This window comes from Caretta caretta, chromosome 7 (assembly GCF_965140235.1).
Source record: "Caretta caretta isolate rCarCar2 chromosome 7, rCarCar1.hap1, whole genome shotgun sequence".
NCBI lineage: Eukaryota > Metazoa > Chordata > Testudines > Cheloniidae > Caretta > Caretta caretta.
The window spans coordinates 38008940-38032755 of NC_134212.1; the positions used below are offsets into that span (position 1 = coordinate 38008940).

General features: G+C 36.8%; 1 protein-coding gene across 5 annotated transcripts in view; it reads right to left on the minus strand.

Moving 5' to 3' along the window:
• Positions 1-23816, minus strand: part of PPARG (peroxisome proliferator activated receptor gamma) — a 103170-nt gene that overhangs the window by 19276 nt on the left and 60078 nt on the right. For all 5 annotated transcript variants that reach the window (XM_048858628.2, XM_075130557.1, XM_048858626.2 and 2 more), the window contains 3 exons: positions 22186-22355; positions 16362-16500; positions 6099-6298 (listed from right to left, as the gene is read on the minus strand). In XM_048858628.2, the coding sequence (XP_048714585.1) occupies positions 6099-6298; positions 16362-16500; positions 22186-22355 (509 nt within the window). The remainder of the gene's footprint in view (positions 1-6098; positions 6299-16361; positions 16501-22185; positions 22356-23816) is intronic.

A 23816-nucleotide genomic window follows, 5' to 3' on the forward strand; every position in this document is an offset into this window, starting at 1 on the left:
TTTAAAGTCAGCACAAAAAAATCCTGCTATTCTTTGACAATGCTTCCAAAAATAAAAATTTTAACCTCTTTGCAATGTCACTCCTGCAAAATAATTTACATTGCTCTTGACAAAGGACTCAATGCACCTACCTACAAGCCCATCAGACCCATTTGCTTTGTTCTTGGATCTCAGGTTCCTGCTATGAAATAGAAGTAAGATGCCTGAAAATTCTGGGTACTGGCATGTAAATGAGGACACCAAGCATCCCATCTGGTTACATAATTTCTATATCCATTACTACTACAACAAATATCTTTATCTTCCAAACGCAACAAGTTCTTTTCTCTGGGCCAGATTCTGATAGCCTTACCTTGGCACTAATTCTTAAAGACTTACCTTCTTGTAATCTGGCTGCAGAGACTTAAAAGCAATTTCAAAGCTATTAGTAGTAGATGGGGTCCCTGCTCATACAATCCCCCAGTAAGGGTTTGTCTCCATAAGAACATTGTTTCAATTTACTTAAATCAGTTTAGAAGCCTAGTTAAGCTAAACTGATATGAGGCACTCTTAAAACTGAAACAAAAGTATCCACATAAGAGAGTTACACCAATTTAATTAAATCAGTATCTAAACCAATTTAGTTAAATTAGCATAATTTTCTTATGTAGAAAAGGCCTAAAACAAAACTGGCTGTGCCATTATGAAAGTGACCAGCTAGCAAACCTAGCAACAGGTCATTCGTTTCAGTCAAAATACAAGACAGTGTAAGATACATCACTAATTGTTTGCCTACAGTTCTATGACAATCATTTTAATTTCAAGATGTGTGACAGCACATGGTAGGAAAAGGATAGATATGTCTCAAGACTTATTGAACATGTTCTTCCAGTCCTGGCAACAGAGGAATATTTTTCATATAAATAACTGGATGGAATAATGACTCCATGAGTGTAGCCTACTAAACATCTACTTTCATTACTGCAGGGTCACTCTCTTTCATTCCTTCTAGAGATTCCTAGTTGCTCCTCCAGCACCAAACTCGAGAAAAGCATCATGGATAACATCTGTTCCCAGATTACTGTTCTGCTATGCTGATAACAGTACTTCAATGGGGTTCAGCCCACTCATATTACAGAATGAAAAACAAAGAGTTGACAATAGCCAAGAAAATATGCAATTTAAAGGCTCAAATGAACTCTGTAACCTGAAGCTTATTTTGCCATGGCTGGTGAGCACTGTACATTCCAGAAGAGGACTTGTTACTTAGTAATTTTAGATTCCACACACTACCTTAGCATATCCAATCATTTTCAGGTGACGCAGATGCTACTGCAATTAAAAAAGGTATAAATTTAAACTGTGCCCATAGTAAACAGTTTGATGTTCTAGAGCACAAAGTCCATTACAGTACAAATAATATAAAAGTTTTAATCATTATTTACTGACTGAGTGCATCCACTCTTCCAGTGGTATGTAAACATGTCTTGAAAAGTGGTAGCAATTATATAGGGGTTTGTCTATTTATGTATTGTTTTATGGCAAACTCTAGCCTGGTGATTGGTTTAAGTAGAACATCATGTGATGGTACACTATATACATTGCATGAGCATTGCATCAGCATAATATCCAGGCATTACCAAGTCACTTCCAAAGTCCAGACAGTTATTAATTAACCAGCCAACAAAGCATAGCAGTACAGTTCATTCAGATCTCACACAGCTCTGGAGTATTTCTCAGAATGGAAATTGTGAATGTGCTGTCGTACCACAAATTTGGAACAAATGAAGAAGCGTTCACCCCTAAAAACTCCTACCCAAACTTCATACTGGGCCCAGGGGATGCTGGGTGTTTAGGTATCAATCCTGCCAACAGTTTTATGTGAATAACTTTACACCAGTGACTATTACTATTGACCTGAGTGTGACTACTCATATACATAAAATTATTTGTGTGCATAAGTGTTAGCAGGATCAGAGGCTCAGTCAGTGCTGTTTAGATGTCCAATCAGCATGAACACATTAGATAAAGCAGACAGTTGCTTAGTTTAATATTGACTCTAATTGCATCAGTTTAAGTATGTGAGAACAGCTGGTGGGATTCTTAGTACATAAACTCACACAATTTAGAGTCATAAACTCTGTTACATACAATAGTGTAACTAAGGTCAGAATCTGGTTTACAGAGTTTAACATGGAAGAATGAGACCAGTTTTTGAAAAAAAATGTATAAAGATTCCTTTTATAAGGCAAGAAATTGGAAAATCAGCAGTATACATTAAAAAAAGACAAAAACAATATAATTAAGTTTGATCCTGCTCTGAGGGCTTAGATGTTAGCTACTATAACGTGGCAGACCTCTCTTGCCCTTGAGTCAGCTAATTAATTCTACCACAAACATATGAGCAGTGAGATCTGAACTCTTATACAAAACAATCATCTCTCTTTCTTACTCATAATAAACTAACAACCAATTATCTATCAAATAAGGCTCTCAACATCCTTTAGAAATAGGGACAATTCTAATTTGCAACTGGGAAGGGACCTTTGGTCCCCAAAATTTTACACTCTTCAATTATGTAGGATTTAAGCAGTCCATGAAAAATAGTTCCTAGCCCTACTGTTCAGGAAGAAAACCTTCTAGTTGTGGACAAGGGTTGCCAATTTTGGTTGGATGTATCCCTGGAGGTTTCATCATATGACATAATCTTTAATTCAAGATTAATCTTTAATTCCTGGAGACTCCAGGACAATCCTGGAGGCTTGATAAGCCTGTTGAGGATCAGTAGTCTTTGACAGTCTGCAGAGAGACATAAATAATAGCCCCAAGAACTTATTTCTGATCTCAGATACACTGGTGTGTGAATTAAGAGTAACTGCACTGAGTTTAAAACAGAGATAAGAATCAGGCTTTAAGAAAGGTCTGAATTTCCCCTTTTTCTCAATGAGGTATTGATTCTGAAAAACCTAACAATTTAAATGCTGATACTGTTAAATGTTTCACTACTGGTTATTTTAGCAGAAAGATCTGGACAACATCCTTATCCATTGTTGATGAATACAGTGGCATACATAGGATGAGAGAAAATGCAATCAGGAAAGCTGCTCAACTTCCTAATTTAAAAAAAATGGCACTGCTACAAGTGGTGCAGTGTCTCAGATCAGAACTTTCTCTCCATGAAAGAGAAACTGGCTGCCCTGCCCTCTAGTTGAATTCTCCCACCATGCCCAAAGCATGGGACATGAGACACAAAGAAACTACCACTGTGCTTTTCTGCACTCTGTTCAGGATACGGAGAGGTTGGGGGAAAAACTACTTTCCTTTCAGCATTGTCCTTTACCTATGTGGGCTACTCTCATGCCTGAAGAGCAGCATTCTAGAACTGCTGGTGTCTTTTCCCTCCGTTTCTCACTGCTCCTTCTGCCAACTGCTTTCCTGCTCACTGCAGAACAGTGAGAAGCTTAAGAGGGAGCTGAAAGAGAGGCAGCAAGAGCAGCTGCAGAGTGAAGCAGCAGGGCTGGAATTCTCTAGGATGAAAGGAATTAAATACCACATATACACATGGAGAAAAGTATCATATGCACAACTTCTATTCTCCCCTCCAACCCCTGCCTGGGATAATCACTGTACATATGGTACCCCATTCAGAACCAGAATATGCCTAGCATAGCAACAGTTTTCTTCTTGCCAGATGCTGATGATCTGTTGGAAAGGCCAGCTCTACACACATTCTGCGCATCTCCCTCTTTTCTACCATATTCCAATGTGTAAGCCTATCTTCTAGAGGCACTGCAGCTGGCTAATTAGACCTCAAAGGCAAGCAAATACAGTAAATGGAATGTGATATTATTAGGGCTGTAAAAAACTGCAAAATATTGTTAGTGAAATTCTTGCTAACATCATTTCACTTAGTCATATGCACCTGATAGTTTGTACGAATGCATCCGATGAAGTGAGCTGTAGCTCACGAAAGCTTATGCTCAAATAAATTTGTTAGTCTCTAAGGTGCCACAAGTCCTCCTTTTCTTTTTGCAGATACAGACTAACACGGCTGCTACTCTGAAACCTGTCCTTGTACATGCTGTAATCTGTGCAAGAAAGGTGAGACACACAAATGTCTTGGTAAAAGACTTATCTCTCTTTTTTTTCTGATCTTAGTCGTGTGACGTAGGTCAGGGAGAGAAAAAGTAATACCCATGTCACACGGCACAGATCAGTGGCTGCTGTTAAAGTTTTGATGCAAACCTACATGAACTGACTATTTCATGTGTTTTCTTAATGAAAAGATTTTGGTTTCATGATAGGCCCACTTTAGTGCACTAATTTTGTGAAAATAGGAGAATTTTTTATTCACATTACAGTGCAAAAACTTGGCAAACTTTGAGACTCTTAATTTTGTTGTCAATGATTCACAAACCTCTGTTCCTTATAATTATTCATAAAATATGCATGCAAAGCTTCTTAAAGTGTAAGGAGCAACTTGGCAATGCCCATTTTGATGATTATTCTATACCTGACTGGTTTTTATGGGTTTGATCCAAAGCCTAAATACAGATCCATAAAACAGTTCACTTCCCAAATCAGATACATGCATAGAAGCAAAATTTCTACTAAGCATAATAATACCAAGCCAGGTCAGATTATAACTGTTCTCACTGGCTCTTTTGCAAGTTTAGGGTATGTCTTAACTGCAGAGTTAAGTTATCTACACTCAAGTTACTGCTTTTGAGTTAGATTAGCTTGAGAGAGAGTGGGCATATTGCAAAATAACACTTGGGCTGCTATGTCTGACTGGTGTTATACTTATTCATATGTGGCATTAAAAATTCTTAGGGACATATACCATGGTTCTTTGCTTTGCAGGAAGCTGAACTGCTCTATCAATTCTTTCCCAGTGAACTGTGTGAAAAGTTGTCTATCCTGGGCATATGCAGGAAGATGTTGGAGGACTAGCGGCATTACAGTGGAGCTAGTCTGAGTCCACACTACAGAACAGTCATGTTAGCAAGTGACAAATTATGCTTTAGCCTATACCTCTTGAGGGGCCAGCCAAATGGAGTTAAAACACTGCCACACTTGAGTGAAGGATTTTTGTGTGTGGATGGTACCTGAGTTTGAGGCACCACTTGAGTTATAACTCGAGTTAACTTTGCAGTGAAGACAAGCCTTTAGTAGCAATCAAAAAGTGTGAAATTCTTTCCTGCCTTAGAAAATATCAAAGAAAATCAAATCAACTGGCCTTAGTGTGGTCCTAACTCACAAACTCCCTGATACTCAGCCTAAAGAAACACATCAACACCAATAGCTGTTATTTCTGGAAAAGTTTTTATCCCATGTAGTTGAATGATGATAAAACAAAATTCCACTGTGTTTAATAGGATGTCATAGATGCATACTTTTATACTGATTTACAGAGATATTGCTGTATAATAAAAAAAGATCTTTACATGTTGCATTTTTCAAGGGAACCCACAAATACATATACATTTATTACTAACTTACACATATATTCCTATAATGTGTTTCCTTAAAATTTAAGTTCTAGCACCACAGGATACTGAACTAACCAAGATAACTAACTTAAATTCAGGAACACATCATTATATCTTAGGAACAAGCAGTATATTTGTGGGGAGTGGGTGACAGTGCTGGTTCTGTGAATCATTCAACACTTACGAAGCAGGAAACCAAGGAGGGTATGACTATTATCATTTAACTACATGGGTTTAGAACATATCTTGGGTTCACAGCTGGTACTGGTAATAACTACTCTATGGATGCTTGTAATAGTACTGCAGCCTATCCTCTAACAGATAGACCTATTACAGAGATAATGTGTAAGATAAATTATGGTGGAGGACAGGGGAAATAGGAAGAATGGATCGAGGAGTACAAAAAGGTTAAGATGACCTTCAAATTCTTGTACTGATTTCAAGTATTTTACTAGGTGAACTTGGAGATTTTTCAAATTATATTTACTTATCCTATCTAAAAACATTTCCTGTGTTTCAGACACAGCTTGAAATATGTAACTGCCAACAGCAAAGGGTTGGGTTTTTTTAGTGTGTTGTCAATGTGGTAAATCATTTACTTAAAAAAAAAAAACAGAGAAAACTAACTGATTTGTCTGTCGTTTTTCCTGTCAAGATCGCCCTCGCCTTGGCTTTGGTCAGAGGGAAGGACTTTATGTATGAGTCATACAAGTTCTTGGCAAGGGCTCGAAGATCAGCCGACTCTGGGTTTAACTGGTCGATGTCGCTGGAAATCTCTGCCAAGAGCTTCTCCTTCTCAGCTTGTGGCATTCGCCCAAACCTGATAGCTGAAGAAGACAAATTGTTACATTAGTCACAGCTGCACCTGAACACAAATATATTTTTAAAATAATATTTTCTGTCACCTTTCATAATGAGCATTCCAGAGTTTAATTTTCATTCAGAGTGCTTAGACAAGTGGCAGGAAAATGACTTCACCCAATAGAGTAGACAAGCAGTTGAAAGGGTTCAGAGAATTGTCATAAGAACAAAACTAAAGGAGGAAACAATCTGGATACCATACAGTCAGCTAGGATGCCCTTGTGAAAAGGTGTCAAGTTCTAGGAGCCTGCATGGAAATCCAGAGCTATTCTTCTGACTCATCTGTCAGTCAGATCAGGTGAGTCTGATTAATCCCAACTCATGAGGATAAAAAATGGAGAGTAAGTAAAGACAATGTTGTCTGTTGGACCAAGTGCAGGATTAAAAGTCAGGAAGTCCTGAGTTTTAATCCTGATTCCTCATTGTATGATTTTAGGCAAAAAGGGAATGCTTACCTACTTCACAGAAGTGTTGTGAGAATCAATTAGTTAATATCTATATAGTGATTAATATATAAAGTACAATAAAATGTTATTCTGAGAGCAATTAAGGGGTCAAACAGGAGGTCTTTCAGATGAAATCCCTAGAAACAGCAATTTTAGAAGGCAGCTTGACAGAAGGTTGCTAGTTGCCCTTAAGTTAATAATAAAGAAAACCCGCGGAGGGGTGAGATTTGAATGCTAACTCTGTCTGTAGGTGTGCTGGGTTGACAGAGTGGCGAAGGACTCGCCTTCTCACAATACCTCACAACTACCCAACTCAAATGTAAGGCAGGATACAAGGCACACATCTTTACAATTTATAAGTGTGTACCATCCAAAGGACTGTTTACACACATGAGCAATGATTCTGAAAAATCTTTCAAATAAGCCAATAAGATATGTTTCCTAACAGACTATTTTTTTACAATATATAGATTTCAGTAAATGGAATTAAATCTATATGACCCTTAAGAAAATAAGATAGAAAGAGCATCAAGGTGAAAAAGACAAAAAATAAAAAAAAATCCAAGGAAAAAAGTTTGTGGTGTTGGTTTAGGAACAGGTAAAAAAAAAAAAACCTATAAAAAAAGATTTTCCAATTGTCAATGTCTTCTCCCTTTAAAGGTAAAAACATTGTTAGCTTAGTACTTCCAAATGGCTAAACTGGGGACACTTCCTTTGGATTATGCATGCCTCTTTCCTGTTATGAGAAAACATGGAATACTCCTTTTTACACTGGTGTTGTTGGGCCAGAAATAGCACTTTCATAAAACTCAAAATAATCTTTGATGACACAAAAGCATACAAAGCCATTTAGCACCTGTATCACTGACTGACTCTCACTTCATGACTGCTAGAGGTGGCTTGTTTGCTCTCACATTTCCATCACAGTTCCCTTGCAGTAAACTCTATCACCAAGAGAAACATGCTGCATATCTCATATCTCTGCGGGTGTCCCCTGAGTTCACATTTCAGAATAAAATCAGAATGGAAGGGAACCTAGCAGGTCATTAGGGACCACTTAACACATTCTATATTTAGACTTTTTCCTGAATATGTCCCCTGCCTACAATTTCTTCATATGGAAACATCTGAATAATTGCCAATGTATATTTGTTTTGGACTGGAGTCCACGTTACCGTCTTTTTTCCCCCCACAGGGATAGTAAATGGACTTAGTCAGCTACTAGCAACAGTTTCCAGTGACACTTCATTGCCAATCCTCTTGATTTCTTATAGTTTAGGAAAAGCTTTCTCCAAAATCCCAGATTTTAAAAGATTTAAAGAAAAAAAAGTACTATACATGAATCTGAATGACTACAGCGGAAATGATGGCTCAAAGAGATTAACACAGTTCTGTCAGGGTGAAATGCCCAAATCCTGCATAAAAGAATGTGTACTCAGGTTTGGGGTTGGTATCCTGTGTAATGGTTGTGAGAACAAAATCTATCTTTTATCAACCTAGGGACAGACTTTATTGTAGTCTTTGGGGTGCTGCCCCCGCTACATCCCTGATCAGCACCTACCAGATACTATAAACTGAATAAGAATGTATCCAATGCCTTCTTGCCTCACCTGGCCCCAAACAGACATCTTGTTTGTTAGCACATTGAGAGTTGGCCTATAGCCCATCTTCCCAATGCAGAGGGCTTGATTCAAGGGCCATTGAAGTCAATGGGAGTCTGTTGACTTCCGTGGGCTTTGGATCAGGCCTAGGAAGATCAGAGCCCCTTCTGTGTTACTGTTCCATCCCATACTCACATGAGAAGGGGAAAAGTCAGGCCTCTATAGCAGGAGGGGTTTGCATGGGCCTTCTACTGACAAGTGAATTTCATTGGAAGAGACTAGAATTGTGGATGGACAGTAAAGGCAAGTGATTGAAAAAAATTACTCATCAAACTAACAAAAGAATTTAGATTCATACCTAGTGAAAATCCACTAAAGTTACTGAAATATTGAAATCAATGGAGACAATACCAGAGACGAATTCAGTTCAAAGTGCTTAAATAAATACTTTTAATTAAAAGCAGGGACTTTGGTTTTATATTTGAACTAGATACTGCTGATACTATCTGTGTATCAAGAAATCTTGAAACTCTTATTTGTTATTATAAGTTATTTATATCAGGAATCATAAAACTGAGGTTTCGGACAATATGCTAGCGTAGTTTATCCTGAATCACTTAAAGTTTCCCACACTATGATTTTCCTTGTACTCCTCATTTTTGAGCTTTGTAACACAGTCAAGACTTGACATGTTGAGGTTCTATGATCTGAGGTTTTATAAGAAATGTTGTTTTTCTGGCTATTTAAGGACAGCTTTACTGTTAATCACTGACCAGTACTAATGATTTGTTTATATATATATAACAAAGATGTCAATACATTTAATACAGTATTTATACAACGAGACCTCATATTAGATTGTTATATAATGCTTTAGGTCTCACTTGTGCAAATGTGTTGCAGTATTGAGTAATCAAGGCCGCATTTAATAAAAAGGGTCAAATTAGTATAATTATATTACAGGTAAAGTGTAATACTGTGTACATAATACAGATAGCCTTTATACACAAGGTACATTATACCATATGACTTCATAAAAATTGTCATAGGGAAAACCAAATCCAACATGACATTTAAGACTCTTGCTAGGGGCAGGAAAGGCTTATGAAAAGTGAATAAAATACAGTAGAACCTCAGAGTTATGAACACTGTGGGAATGGAGGCTGTTCGTATCACTGAACAAAATGTTATGGTTGTTCTTTCAAAAGTTTACAACTGAACGTTGACTTCATAGCACTTTGAAACTTAACTAAGCAGAAGAAAAATGCTGCTTTTAACCATCTTAAATGAAATGAACATGGAAACAGTTTCTTTATCTTGTCAAATCTGTTTTTAAACTTTTCCTTTATCTTTTTAGTAGTTTACATGTAACACAGTACTGTACTGTATTTGCTTTTTTTTTTTTGGCTCTGCTGCTGCTTGATTGCACACTTCTGGTTCCAAATGAGGTGTGTGACTGACCAATCAGTTCGTAACACTTGTGTTCGTAACTCTGAGGTTCTACTGTACATTTTGAACAGGGAACCAGAGTGCTTAGTGCTGTGAAATTCACATTTTCATTAAAGTCTCCTTGTCCTCTAATAAACCAGGTTACAGGCTTTAAATAATGTCAGAGCTCTGACAATTTGTAGGATTATGTTTTATGATTAATTTGTCCACTTTTTAAACATATTTGTTCATTTTGCAAGAACCTCACCATGTCAGAGAAGAGTCTTGCAATGCTCTGGTGCCTTTTTAGGGCTTTTGCCAACGAGATCGACTTTCCCTGCCCCTCACCTCTCTTTTAAAGAAGGATTTATAAATTGATGATACAGCTTAAATGAGGTCTGGCAGGTTACTAAAGGACATTTTCTAACTCCCAAAAGCCAAAAAAGAGGCAATATTGGTGTTAAAATTAAGGATCTTGGATGCAAAGGGAAATCATAATAATACATTTGTTTAGATCAGTAGTGGTATGTGTAATAGCTGTAGCATTAATCACATATACAAAATATCTACTGTTAGAAACTCATGCTTCAGTATGGATATTGATAATGTGTTCACCACTGTAGTAACTGAGTGCATGTGGTGCCACTGGCTGGATGTACTTAGAGTCCAATTCTGAAAAGTGGGGACTTGAGACACGAATAGAAGTGGAATTCAGAGGGTGTATCTTCACAGGAGATACTCAGCAACTCACAAGAACAGGACCTTAGAGGGTATTTCACCTTCCTATCCAGGGTAGGTGCTGATCACCACTGAAAACAGAATACCAGAGTAGATGGACAAACTGTCCTGTTATGGTACTTCCTTTGTTCCTAAACTATATTGCTATATATGTACACAATACATTCATAACAAGGCACATGATATCTTTAACAATCTGAGAATATCAGATATAAATGCTATGAACTCACTTCCTGAAGCATGCTATTGCCTCGAAAAAATAATGGCAATAAAGCGTGGCTAAGAAATATAGCTCTACTGGATACAAATATTGAGGCCCCATTCCTCACTTACACAAGTAGTCTCACTGGTTTCAATGAGACTATTCTCAGGAGTCAGGGATTGCAGGATCACACTCATGATTTTGAAATCTCACTAACAAAAGTTGTCCTTTTATACAGACTATTTTTATACAAAGGGAGAAGAAAAATGGACACTATAATACTTCCCCTTGGTGAATTAAATATTCACTTAGCTCTAAAATTTTCATACCCTTCTCCAAGATTTTAAACAACAGGATTTAATTTTATTTTATACTAGATAATCCCTCAGTGTCAAAGTTTTTACACCAAATCTCAACTGAAAGTCACTTAATTGATCTTACATTTTAGGGTCTATCCAGACTAGGGAAAGCTACTTTATTAAAGTAGAGTTGCTTAACACAGGTATTTTGATAAGATCAAGCAATATTTACCCTGCTTATACTTTGGTTGTTGGTCCCTTTATAGTGTCTAAAATTTGCGCTCTGTTGTACTTAGATAGGCCTTTGTTTGTAGCTCACTTAAGGATGTGTACATATATTTTGAGATTAAAAGACAACATAAATTCTAGTTCCTAAGGACATGTTTTTTTTATTTTATACAAGTAAAACTCTCTCATGCTCTACATCCAAATTGACTGAGCAGTGTCTCAGAGCTATAGTCAGTTTACGAGTATGCTAGGAAGAAATTAATATAGTTCTTTAAACAAAAAAAACAAACTAACAAGCAAACAAAAACTTAATTGAAATATTAGGATCATTTCAAAATGGAGACTGATTTTCCATGAGAGGATAATTGCTATTAAGCTGTACAAATAATACTATTGTTAAGACTAATAATACTATTTTAAGACTAAAAATAATACTATTTTAAGACTAAAAAAGAAACCAGACTGGAATAAGGACCTTGCTAGAAATTCCAATACTGGTGAATTGGTTAATGCTCATTGGTTCAAGAACATTAATACAAACCAGTATGACACAATTTTTAATTTGAAAATATTATTTTTAGTATGTATTTTTAGTATTATTTTTAGTATTTAAATTGCTATTTATATTTAAAATATTTTTTTCTTTGCAACTTCCAAATTTAATGTGTTTGGTTTCTGCTTCTTTCAAAAATGTATAATTTACAAAGAGATGTCAAAAAGCCTTGTGGAAAATGAAGTTGCATCAGAAATGGTCACTTTTTTCTTTTTTCATAAATTGGAAATTTTGGGTGAGCTTGATTGGTTGTGAACTGGTCAAGGAGAAGTGCTTTATCAAAGTTTTATAAAGGCTGTTTGCATAAAAATCACAAGAAAAAGTACCATAAGGGAGACTCTGTGTCTCTGCTGATCAATAAGGTTGAAGGCCGTTTTTCAGTGTGCCTGTGATTTTATGAATGTGAATGTATTTATGTATAATTTAATTTAGAGTTAAATTCCAGTGGTATAGGGGAAATACATATCAAATGACACATGAGGGAAGCGGTATATAATTTGATATTTATTTTCAAAGAATATTTTGAAGTAGAAAAGACTCAGGTTTCGTATTGTCAGCTTGACTGCAAATATTAAATGTCTTTTTTTAAAGATACGATTAATTGTAATTCCTATTTTCTAAATGAAAACAGAAATAGTATAGCTGGACATACGATAGAATTATCCAACAAGTGATAATTCACTAAAAGGCTTGGGTAGGCTAGGCTTTGTTACTTTGAAACAAAATTAACATACAGAATCTTGTCAGTCAGACTTTTGATGGGAATATCACTGTTCACTTTTTTTCCTCAAACTCATGCATGCTGCATTCATAATTCAATTAAATACAACAAACAACAAAGCCAACTCCTAACATATAGTGTTGTTAGGCTAACATTAAACAAACCAGGACTATCTTCTCCTATTCTCCTATCAGAGCATGTATCAGCTAACCAGTTAATCAAGACAGTGGGCAGGAGCTATCTCCTATTGGCCTGAATGCCCACCACCAGTTCAACAATCCATTGCATAAGGGTTAGTGCCTATCAGACCACATACACATTGGTTCAACAAACGAGAGTATAAAGAGTATTCCTGCTACTATCAGAATTTGTATGTACCAGTTAGGACCCAAGCCTGTTTCACTGGAGTCAATGGCTAAACTCTTATTGACTTCACTGTGAGCACAAGCTGGCACTTATGGTTTTCTGTGCTCTATCTATCTTTGGGACTTATATAGCTGCTCATCACCACAGTACTTGAGTGCCTTCCATGTAAAACTGCTATAGATTAGCAATAGTGAAGTCCATAATGGTCTTCATGGAGTCTCCCCTCTTCCCTCTTGTCAGGGTATAAAAAGTTAGCTTTGGATAAAGTTGTTTTTGTTTGTTAGTAAAAAAAAAAAAAAGTGGAAAAACCAAACTATCTTATTTTTGGGGAGATGGAAGGAACCTCGCTGTTGTGAATGTCTTTTGTTGTTAGCCTAACAATAATTGCTTTTTGCTTTTTTTCTTCTAAATTTGTGGATGCAGCATGGATTGGTAAATATTAACACAATGGACCTTTCAAATAGGGTCCTTTTAAACCTTTAAAAGGGTCCCTATAAATCACAAGTTTACATAAAGACACAATTAATTTAAGTAAGGAGTTCTGGTGAAATTATAATCCAGGAGAATTAAACTCCTTAAACAAAGGATCTGTCACCACAACCTCACAATGCATTTTTCCTGCAGTAAATTGCTGCACATTTTGGTAACAACATACAGTTAGAAAGTTTTGCTACAAAATAGTCTCAATTTACAATGCGTAGTCTAAACTACAGTATTATAATAATATCAGTGACATAGTATCAATAGTTATGAGAGTAAAATGCCACATCAAGATAAATTATTTTTTATTCTCTGTTTCTCTGGACAAAGCTACAATACTCATCCTCCCCTGCCACCAAGTAGTGTTTTACAAAAGAAGTTGCCATATGTACTTTTTTTGTCTCTGACAGGAGCTGACTTTATGTAAATTGTAATTTCAGTGAGAAAGAAAATTTAAGCAAGCTTCTGATTAAAATTACGGGAACCCCTGATGAGAGATACATAGCAATAGAAGATGAACAACTGTGCGTTAAACAGTGTCTAGTGATTATGGATAGAGAAGGAAAGGAAAACAACATCCAAAGCATGAGAATACTTTTTTAACCTCCACTCAAATGTTACAAAATGTGACAAAATGTGGTTAGGATCCTGCCTCCTGAAAGTGAGCTATTCATGAATATCTTCATGACTTGGAACCTTCAGACCCAATGAGTCGCATTCTACATGGGTATAAAATCCAGAGAAATTCAATGGCATTACTCCAGTATATACTGTTGCAAAAGAGATCAGAATTTGGCCCAGTGTGTGTGGTGGCTTCCAGTCCAGTTTTGCATTTCTATATGTCCTCACAGCATGAGGCTTTGTCTTTAAAGGCACAAATTTAATCTTTTATTGTCAAATCTATTTTTTAATTTATACATGGCAAGGTGACCTTCTGCCATGGAGCAATATAAAGATATCCTGCCTAGCAAAATAGGGAAAGATATTACTTAAGAAGATCTGAGTGCTTGAAAATATACACTATTGGCAAAATTCTCCCTTGGACATGCACGTGGCTCACTCTGACATCAGTGGAAGCCATATCCCTCATCTACAAGAGTATCTGGCACATGTCTTGAAAATAATAACAGCAGCTCTCTCCCCCTGCCCCGCCTCCCCCGAGAACATGGTAAAATTACTATAAAAATACCCAGAGAAGTATTTTCAAAATGAGATTTATTTTTAAGAGTTACTGTTGCATCCCAGAAACTTGAAAACCATATTTTCCATTAGGAAAACATTTCCCATACCAATGTATTCACTGAATTCACTGTATTAACTTCAGAAACCACAGTTAAGCTTTCCTCTTGGGAACAGTGCACTAATTTTTTTATACTGAGAATAATGAAAGTCCTAAAAAAAACACAGAGAAATTATTTTCCCAGTCATGTTTGCAATTCTTTACTCTTAGAATTACATAAGTCTCTATGTTATGACATTTAATTCCTGTTTTTACTTGGCTTTGCCAAGAAAAAAGAGTGAAGAATCTTCATATGGCTCTCTCCCTTCGAAGATTCTGAAATAAGTATTTTCAAAGGAATTCAGATACTGACTTTAAAGTTCACAGGGACCTTCTAAATTTTCCTGTGCCACAGAATAGTATCATACTATGTTAGGATTTTAGTGCTATCTGCTTACATAGTGTAAGAGGTTCAACTGTAAAATTGTACACTTCTTTATAGCCTAAGTCCAGAGGGTATACAAAAAGGAAATGCTGTTTGGGATTCACATTTGCGATTAAATTTGCCTATAGGTGGTGGAGAGGCCAGAGAAAGCTCTCAAAGCTCAGGAACTGCAGTCGTCCTGCTAGGTGGTGGGAGGGCATCTCTAGAATGCATGTGCAAAGGAATTCCACACTCCTTCCAAACAACAGTGCCAGCTCTACACATACCAGAAAGAAAGAGAAAGATTAGGGGTGGGCCAGTAGTGTGACCACTTGGTTTGCAATTATGCACATCTAATGTCCTAGTGTGAGGAGACTTTATTACCATTAATGCTACCAAACTTGGATAGGTGTTCTGTGCAGCAAATTGAAATTATTATTATTTACACACTTTTGGTAAGTTCCACACTACACAGAATATATTTTCCAGAATTAAGGTTAATATTCACTGGTTTTGGCCCTAAATGCAAAAGGCTGGTGTGTTAAGGTATACAGCACAATTTAGACAGGAAGTAATACAGTGAAGCAAAGAAAGATAAACAGTTGCACTAGTGATAATTACATGAAGAATGAAAAAAATGCTTCATTAATTTGTTAAGGCCACAAATGATGGAGGATATAAAAACAGTTATCATATTACTGATCATTGCAGATCTCCTCCTACTGTCAACCCTGTTTTCTCTAGTCCTGTAATAAGACTGCAAGCTCTTCAGGGAAGGGACCATCTCTTTGTAATACAGTAGAATCTCAGAGTTACAAACACCTTGGGAATGGAGGTTGTTCGTAACTCTGAAGTGTTCATAACTCTGAACTCTGGTTGTTCTTTCAAAAGTTTACAGCTGAACATTGACTTCACAGCGCTTTGAAACTTTACTATGCAGAAGAAAAATGCTGCTTTTAATTTAAATGAAACAAACATGGAAACGATTTCTTTCCTTGTCAAATCTTTTTTTAAACTTTCCCTTTATCTTTTTAGTAGTTTAGTAGTTTATGTTTAACACAGTACTGTATTGTATTTGCTGTTTTTTTGGTCTCTGTTGTTGCTTGATTGCATACCTCCAGTTCCAAGTGACGTGTGTGGTTGACCAGTCAGTTCGTAACTCTGGTGTTTTTAACTCTGAGGTTCTACTGTATGCTTGTGTAGTGCCTATCACAATGTGGCTGGGGCTTCTAGCAGTACAAATAATAAATAATAATCTAATTTATGATTTTTTTCAGATTAAATACTATATTTTTCAGTATGTGCTGACAATTCATGTACTTACCATTATGTGACATGCCAACTGCAAGGCATTTCTGAAATCTGCAATACTGGCATTTATTCCTGCTTTTCTTATGAATGCGACAATTCAGATCACATCTGTCATAGATTAGCTTTAACCTGATTGTTCTTCGAAAGAAACCCTGCAATAAAAATAAAGGCATGGAAAAGGATCAGTCTAAAATATCTTCCAGTGCCTCTGCCTCATTTGAAAGGCAGATTCCACTGCACTGAATATACTGTAGCTACCTTTACTTTAGAATGTGTGTTAGAACTTTCCCATTTTAAGGTTCTGCACATTTTCAAAATATCAGAACTCATTACCAGACGTAAGAAAAATTCTATGGATCATAGCAAACCCAATCCACTCTCTGAATCCAGGAGTTTAAAAAAGAATGATATGCAAATGCATCTGGATGGGTTGCACACTCTCCAGTTTAAAGAACTACTGTTGGTGCCTCATGGAAAACATTATAAAATATTCCATGAAGAAAGACATTCTACTTCTGCATCATATATTTTCTGTCGTTATTTCCACAGTTCTTTTTACTGCATGAAAAACAGGCCCTCATAAGCCACTGCTGCTTATGCCTCACCTGAACTCATACTTCTCTATTAATTACATTAGAATTTAATTTCCATCTTCCCATTCTTTTAATTCAAGCAAATCATTACCATCCAAGCAAATCATAAGATTGTGGGATAGTTGTTGGTTTAGTTATTTTCTCTAAATACCTCTGCTTCTTCATTATCTTCAAATGTTTTTTATTGTTGGAGGCCCATGTACTTACGGAATATTTATTTTCCTTCATTTATTCTATTTCTTTGGCTGTTTTTATTGCTAAACTATTATTGTAATATTTATTTCCAGGATCTGTTTATGTTTGAAACATTCAGTTTGCTCTTATTGTTTTGAATTTACAGGTCTTCAAAATATACAACCACCTGAAAATTCTAAAATTGATGTGATAGCGAGGATAACTACTTCAAAGTGCAATGTAGCCCTGTAAAGAGACAAAGTTTTGCTGGTCATTATGGAAATTCATAATCATGTATTTTCAGAACACTTTTTTTAACTTGAAGCCTTATAGGGGTTGAAACACAAGCAGAAAAAATATTTTGGTTTACATGGTTGTTTAGATTTTAGCATCCATTCTAAATTCTACAGCTAGATGAAGGTTTTTTGCTTGTTTGGAACAATGTAAATAATATCCAATGAATGCACATGGATGATTTTTTAAAAATCCCATTACATTGCAGCAATAGGACAATCCAAAGGCAGTGTATTTCTTAACAGATTATTGTACTTGCTGGATTAGACTAGGATTATCTTTGACTAAGACCACATGGCATGTGCAATATTTGCCGATAATTAAACTGCTGGTCATATCTCATGGTTTAGAGTTGTATTCTCAGATCATTCATATGCAGTTTATTTTAATAAGGCATGTCCAAGTTTATTACAGTTCCTTCCTTGTTACAGCTAGTTTTTCTCGCAGTTCAGTTGTAAGCACTGTGCTGACTTCTTGTGTATATATTTGACTGTGACCGTAAGTAATCAATAACAGATGTATTGCTCTTCTGGGGATTTCTCGTAGATTCACAATTTAATCCTTTGAGTTTTTGTTTAAAACCAGAGCAGGTCTGTGCCTCTGTAATCCCCTATTACTGAGGATAGTGTAGCCCTACAACACTCACTTATCCTTTTGGTCTTGTACTCTCTAAACATAGCTGGCATCAGTGGGTGCTTTGAAAGGGAGCAAATGAATTTTTAAAGTCATATGGCCTGATTCACCAATGCCCTTCGATCGTGTGTAGCCATTTACAACTGTGCAAAGGGTATAAAATGAAAATCAGAAGAATATAGCCTGAATGTTAAATTGCCTAGAGATTGACTAAAATTTTAAATTATGTAAGAGCCTGATCTTGCTTGCATTAGAATAAATTCAGATTTTATGAGTGACTTCAATGACAGCAGGATTGGGACACCATCTCTTTTCATTGACCAAACTGGGAAAATAAATGAATAGCATAAAAATAAATGAACAGCAGAAAAATAAATCAATAGCATAAATAACAAAAATTAAACTAGATTTTAAAATCCTTTGAATTTTAATATAAAGTTCTGTTTGTAATACATGAAAGGCAATTTGTTTTAAATAAATATTTTTTAACATGACAGTGCCCTTTTAAACAGAACACAGATCTCATATTTTATTGGGTGATTCTTCAGAATCTCACAAGGCCATACTTATGTATCCTTTGTGATCTAAATGATTTTGCATAGAATCCCTATGCATAGTAATTCCATGCTCAAATAATAATATAGCAGCAGGGTTATATTACCAACCACCTGACCAGGATGGTGATAGTGACTGTGAAATGCTCAGGGAGATTAGAAAGGCTATTAAAATAAAAAACTCAGTAATAATGGGGGATTTCAACTATCCCCATATTGACTGGGTACATATCACCTCAGGACGGGATGCAGAGATAAAGTTTCTTGATACCTTAAATCACTGCTTCATGGAGCAGCTAGTCCTGGAACCCACAAGAGGAGAGGCAACTCTTGATTTAGTCCTAAGTGGAGCACAGGATCAGGTCCAAGAGGTAAATATAGCTGGACTGCTTGGTAATAGCGACCATAGTATAATTAAATTTAACTTCCCTCTGGCGGGGAAAACACCACAGCGGCCCAACACTGTCGCATTTAATTTCAGAAAGGGGAACTACACAAAAATGAGGAGGTTAGTTAAACAGAAATTAAAAGATACAGCACCAAAAGTAAAATCCCTGCAAGCTGCATGGAAACTTTTTAAAGACACCATAATAGAGGCTCAATTTAAATGTATACCCCAAATTAAAAAACATAGTAGGAGAAGCAAAAAAGAGCCACCGTGGCTAAACAACAAAGTAAAAGAAGCAATGAGAGGCAAAAAGGCATCCTTTAAAAAGTGGAAGTTAAATCCTAGTGAGGAAAATAGAAAGGAGCATAAACTCTGGTAAATGAAGTGCAAAAATATAATTAGGAAGGCCAAAAAAGAATTTGAAGTACAGCTAGCCAAAGACTCAAAAAGTAATAGCAAAAAATGTGTTAAGTACATTAGAAGCAGGAAGCCTGCTAAACAACCAGTGGGGCCACTGGACGATCGAGATGCTAAAGCAGCACTCAAGGACGATAAGGCGGTTGCGGAGAAACTAAATGAATTCTTTGCATCAGTCTTCATGGTTGAGGATATGAGAGATATTCCCAAATTCTTTTTAGGTGACAAATCTGAGGAACTGTCCTAGATTGAGGTGTCATTAGAGGAAGTTTTGGAACAAATTGATAAACTAAATAGTAATATGTCACCAGGGCCAGATGGTATTCACCCAAGAGTTCTTAAGGAACTCAAATGTGAAATTGCAGAACTACTAACTGTAGTCTGTAAACTATCATTTAAATCAGCTTCTGTACCAAATGACTGGAGGATAGCTAATGTGACGCCAGTTTTTAAAAAGGGCTCCAGAGGTGACCCCAGCAATTACAACCCAGTAAGCCTGACTTCAGTACTGGGGAAACTGGTTGAAACTATGGTAAAGAACAAAATTGTCAGACACATAGATGAACATAATTTGTTGGGGAATAGTCAACATGGTTTTTGTAAAGGGAAATCACGCTCACCAATCTACTAGAATTCTTTGAGGGGGTCAACAAGCATGTGGACAAGGGGGATCCAGTGAATATAGTGTATTTAGATTTTCAGAAAGCCTTTGACAAGGTCCCTCACCAAAGGCTCTTAAGCAAAGTAAGCATTCATGGGATAATAGAGAAGGCGCTCTCATGGATTAGTAACTGGTTAAAAGATAGGAAACAAAGGGTAGGAATAAATGGTCAGTTTTCAGAATGGAGAGCTAAATAGTGGTGTCCCCTAGGGGTCTGTACTGGGCCCAGTCCTATTTAACATGTTCATAAATGATCTGGAACAAGGGGTAAACAGTGTGGTGGCAAAATTTGCAGATGGTACAAAACTACTCAAGGTAGTTAAGTCCCAGGCTGATTGCGAAGCGCTACAAAAGGATCTCTCAAAATTGGGTGACTGGGCAACAAAATGGCAGATGAAATTCAATGTTGATAAATGCAAAGTAATGCACATTCAAAAACATAATCCAAACTATACATATAAAACGATGGGGTCTAAATTAGCTGTTACCACTCAAGAAAGAGATCTTGGAGTCACTGTGGACAGTTTTCTGAAAACATCCACTCAACGTACAGCAGCAGTCAAAAAAGCAAACAGAATGTTGGGAATCATTAAGAAAGGGATAGATAATAAGGCAGAAAATATCATATTGCCTCTATATAAATCCATGGTATGCCCACATCTTGAATACTGCATGCAGATATGGCCGCCCCATCTCAAAAAAGATATATTGGAATTGGAAAAGGTTCAGAAAAGGGCAACAGAAATGATTAGGGGTATGCTGCTATCTGAGGATAGATTAATAAGATTGGGATTTTTCATCCTGGAATAGAGACAACTAAGGGGGATATGATAAAGAGCTATAAAATCATGACTGGTCTGGAGAAAGTAAATAAGGAAGTGTTATTTACTCCTTCTCATAACACAAGAACTAAGGGCCACCATATGAAATGAATAGGCAGCAGGTTTAAAACAAACAAAAGGAAGTACTTTTTCACACAACACACAGTCAACCTGTGGAACTCCTTGTTAGAGGATATTGTGAAGGCCAAGAGTATAACAGGGTTCAAAAAAGAATGAGATAAATTCATGGAGGATAGGTCTATCAATGGCTATTAGCCAGGATGGGCAGGGATGGTGTCCTTAGCCTCTGTTTGGCAGAAGCTGGGAATGGGCAACAGGGGATGAATCACTTGATGATTACCTGTTCTGTTCATTCCCTCTGGGGCACCTGGCATCGGCCACTGTCAGAAGACAGGATACTGGGCTAGATGGACCATCTCTTCAGTATGGCCGTTCTTATATTCTCATGCATATTTGTGTGGACACATAAAGAAGGTATGATTGCAAAAGACACTTGACACCACATGTGAAAGGAGATGAGTATTGGGGTTTGTATATCACATTTTAGCTATTATTTAAACAATGTTTCTCCTTTCCCTCCCCATCACCTCCTTTCATCACTCAGTGCTGGTTTCATAGTGTGGCTTCTCCTTATACTGTATGAAAAACTAATAAAATCATTTAAAAAAACCTATCCAGGCTTGCTAAACAAAAAACCAAAACAAACAAACAAAACCTCTGCTCCTAGAGCAAAGACCAAATGCATGGGAGAGCTAACTGAGAAACGTTGGATTCAGAGCACATTTGGGAAAGGCTCCCTATTTCTGAGAATTCATGCAGAGTTTACAGCTAATCCACATGCTAACTGACATTAATGATAATCACAGGAGAAATCCTGGAGGAATAAAATGATGTACCATCTGTCAGGGTCAGAGAAATAGCTGGGTTAAAACTAAGTTAGCCAAACTTACATGAATTAGGATAGAAAATATACAATTTCATTCCTGGAGAAAAGGAAGACCAATGGTGAATCTACTACTCTACACACATTCAGTGTTAGAACAGTTCTACTTGACACCACTGAGATGTTAATTCCATTGCCACTGGACCTTCAGCATATCCGGATAGTGCTGCTGTCCATTAATATTCTATTAAAATCAGTAGAATGGAATTCTTTTTCTAGGGATATTCAGCAGCACAGCTAAGGTGACCAACCTGGAATACTTGGCAGCAGTCAAGAAATGAGAACGTGGAAATGATAGAATGTTCTTATTTCAGGCAGACACTATTGGGACAACCCACCTTACAACCTTCGCATGCATGCACGCCATAATGAAATCCAGAAGCCTTGTCCCCACATACTCTGCATTCTATAGCCATGAGAGAATTGGAGGTCTCTTCAGGAGGTTTATTGTACAACTGAACTTTTTCTGAAAAATAAGGTGGGGAAGGAGGCTCCATTTTGATTGCACCTGCATATGTAAGAGATTTTAAAAGATTAATTTATCATCTGTTATAAAAGGTACAATAAGATGTCAAGAAATAGTGACCAATACTTTCATTATAACTAACAACCACAGTAAATAGGGCCAAAAATTCTCCGTCCTGTCTAATAATAAAATAATGATAAACAGCTGTAAATATTAGCTCCTTAAAAGGCTACAAGCCACAAGCAGCCATCTAGTAGATTGTGAATGAGGCTGAACTATGCTGAAGATGGCAGGGTCTGGTGCAGAAACGGGGCTATTGATCCAGTCTTCAGATTGGTAGTGCAGAATTGGTTTAGGTTGAGGACCTCATTGCCCTCCACAGTGGGGACTTCTTATTTATTCCCTGACATAGTTATCCTCCATGAATCTTCCTTCCTCCCGCCCTCCCTCTGCAAAGAGTGTGTGGTACTTACTACAAGTCTAGGGCAGCAGTAGCTCTGGGAGGCAGGGATTGGAATCCCTAACAAGGTCTAAAAAACGACGACTCACTTGAGCTACTCAGTTGGATAATTTGGTCAAATAAAGATTGTGCTGGTGTTTTAGAGCCACTTCAGCTCTTAAGAAACTTCACTCTGTATTGGTAAATATAATTCAACCCCAGAGGCTGGTTACTGTTACATCTGACCCTTCTGAAAATTACTAATTAAAGTGCCCTTTATAATTCTAAAAAAGTTCAGCGAATACAAATAAATATGGCAATTCTTCATCAACCTATAGAGTTGGACATAAAAAGGAAGCGTTGACTTTACTAGATTATAAACTCATAGCAATATTACATTTTAGGAATAGGGAAACAGAACAACAAAGCAAGAAAGATAATATAACAATAAAGCAAAACCTTCCTTTTCAGTGGCAAACTCAGTATATGCTGTATGGATTAGGCTCACATTCATCAAGCTAATTCATCAAGCTAAGTTATACAGCTATGAACTGGAGGCAGAAACTATTACTACTTTCTTTCCTAACAGTTACCAAGGCTGTGATAATCTTCTCATAATGGTATATTTCCTATTCTTCTAATCCAATATGCAAATCATCTTTGTGGTATCTTTGCATGAAGCCTTGTCTGTGTGATTCCATTTTGCCTGTGTCGTGTCTTATGTGCTTCAGTGACAATGAGTGTCTATGTTGTGCACAGACACCTTTTATCTGTCAGCTTCTGGTCACTGTGGAGCAAGCCGTTACTTGCTGGTATCGTCCAATAAAAGATGTCAATTGTTTCCCACAAAAGTCAAACAAGTACCTTTTTGCTCTCCCGGCACGGAGCAGACTCATGCCTACTGTTGTTACTTTTGCACTTTACTTTGTGTGTTTATTGTTCACATTATGTAAAATCTCTAGGGATGAATCCAGTCTCCAGTGCCATGCCACAGTAACTTTGACGGGTGCTGGGATGATCAATGGGATGGGGGAGAGAGGAGTAAGAGGGCAGGAGTCCAACCC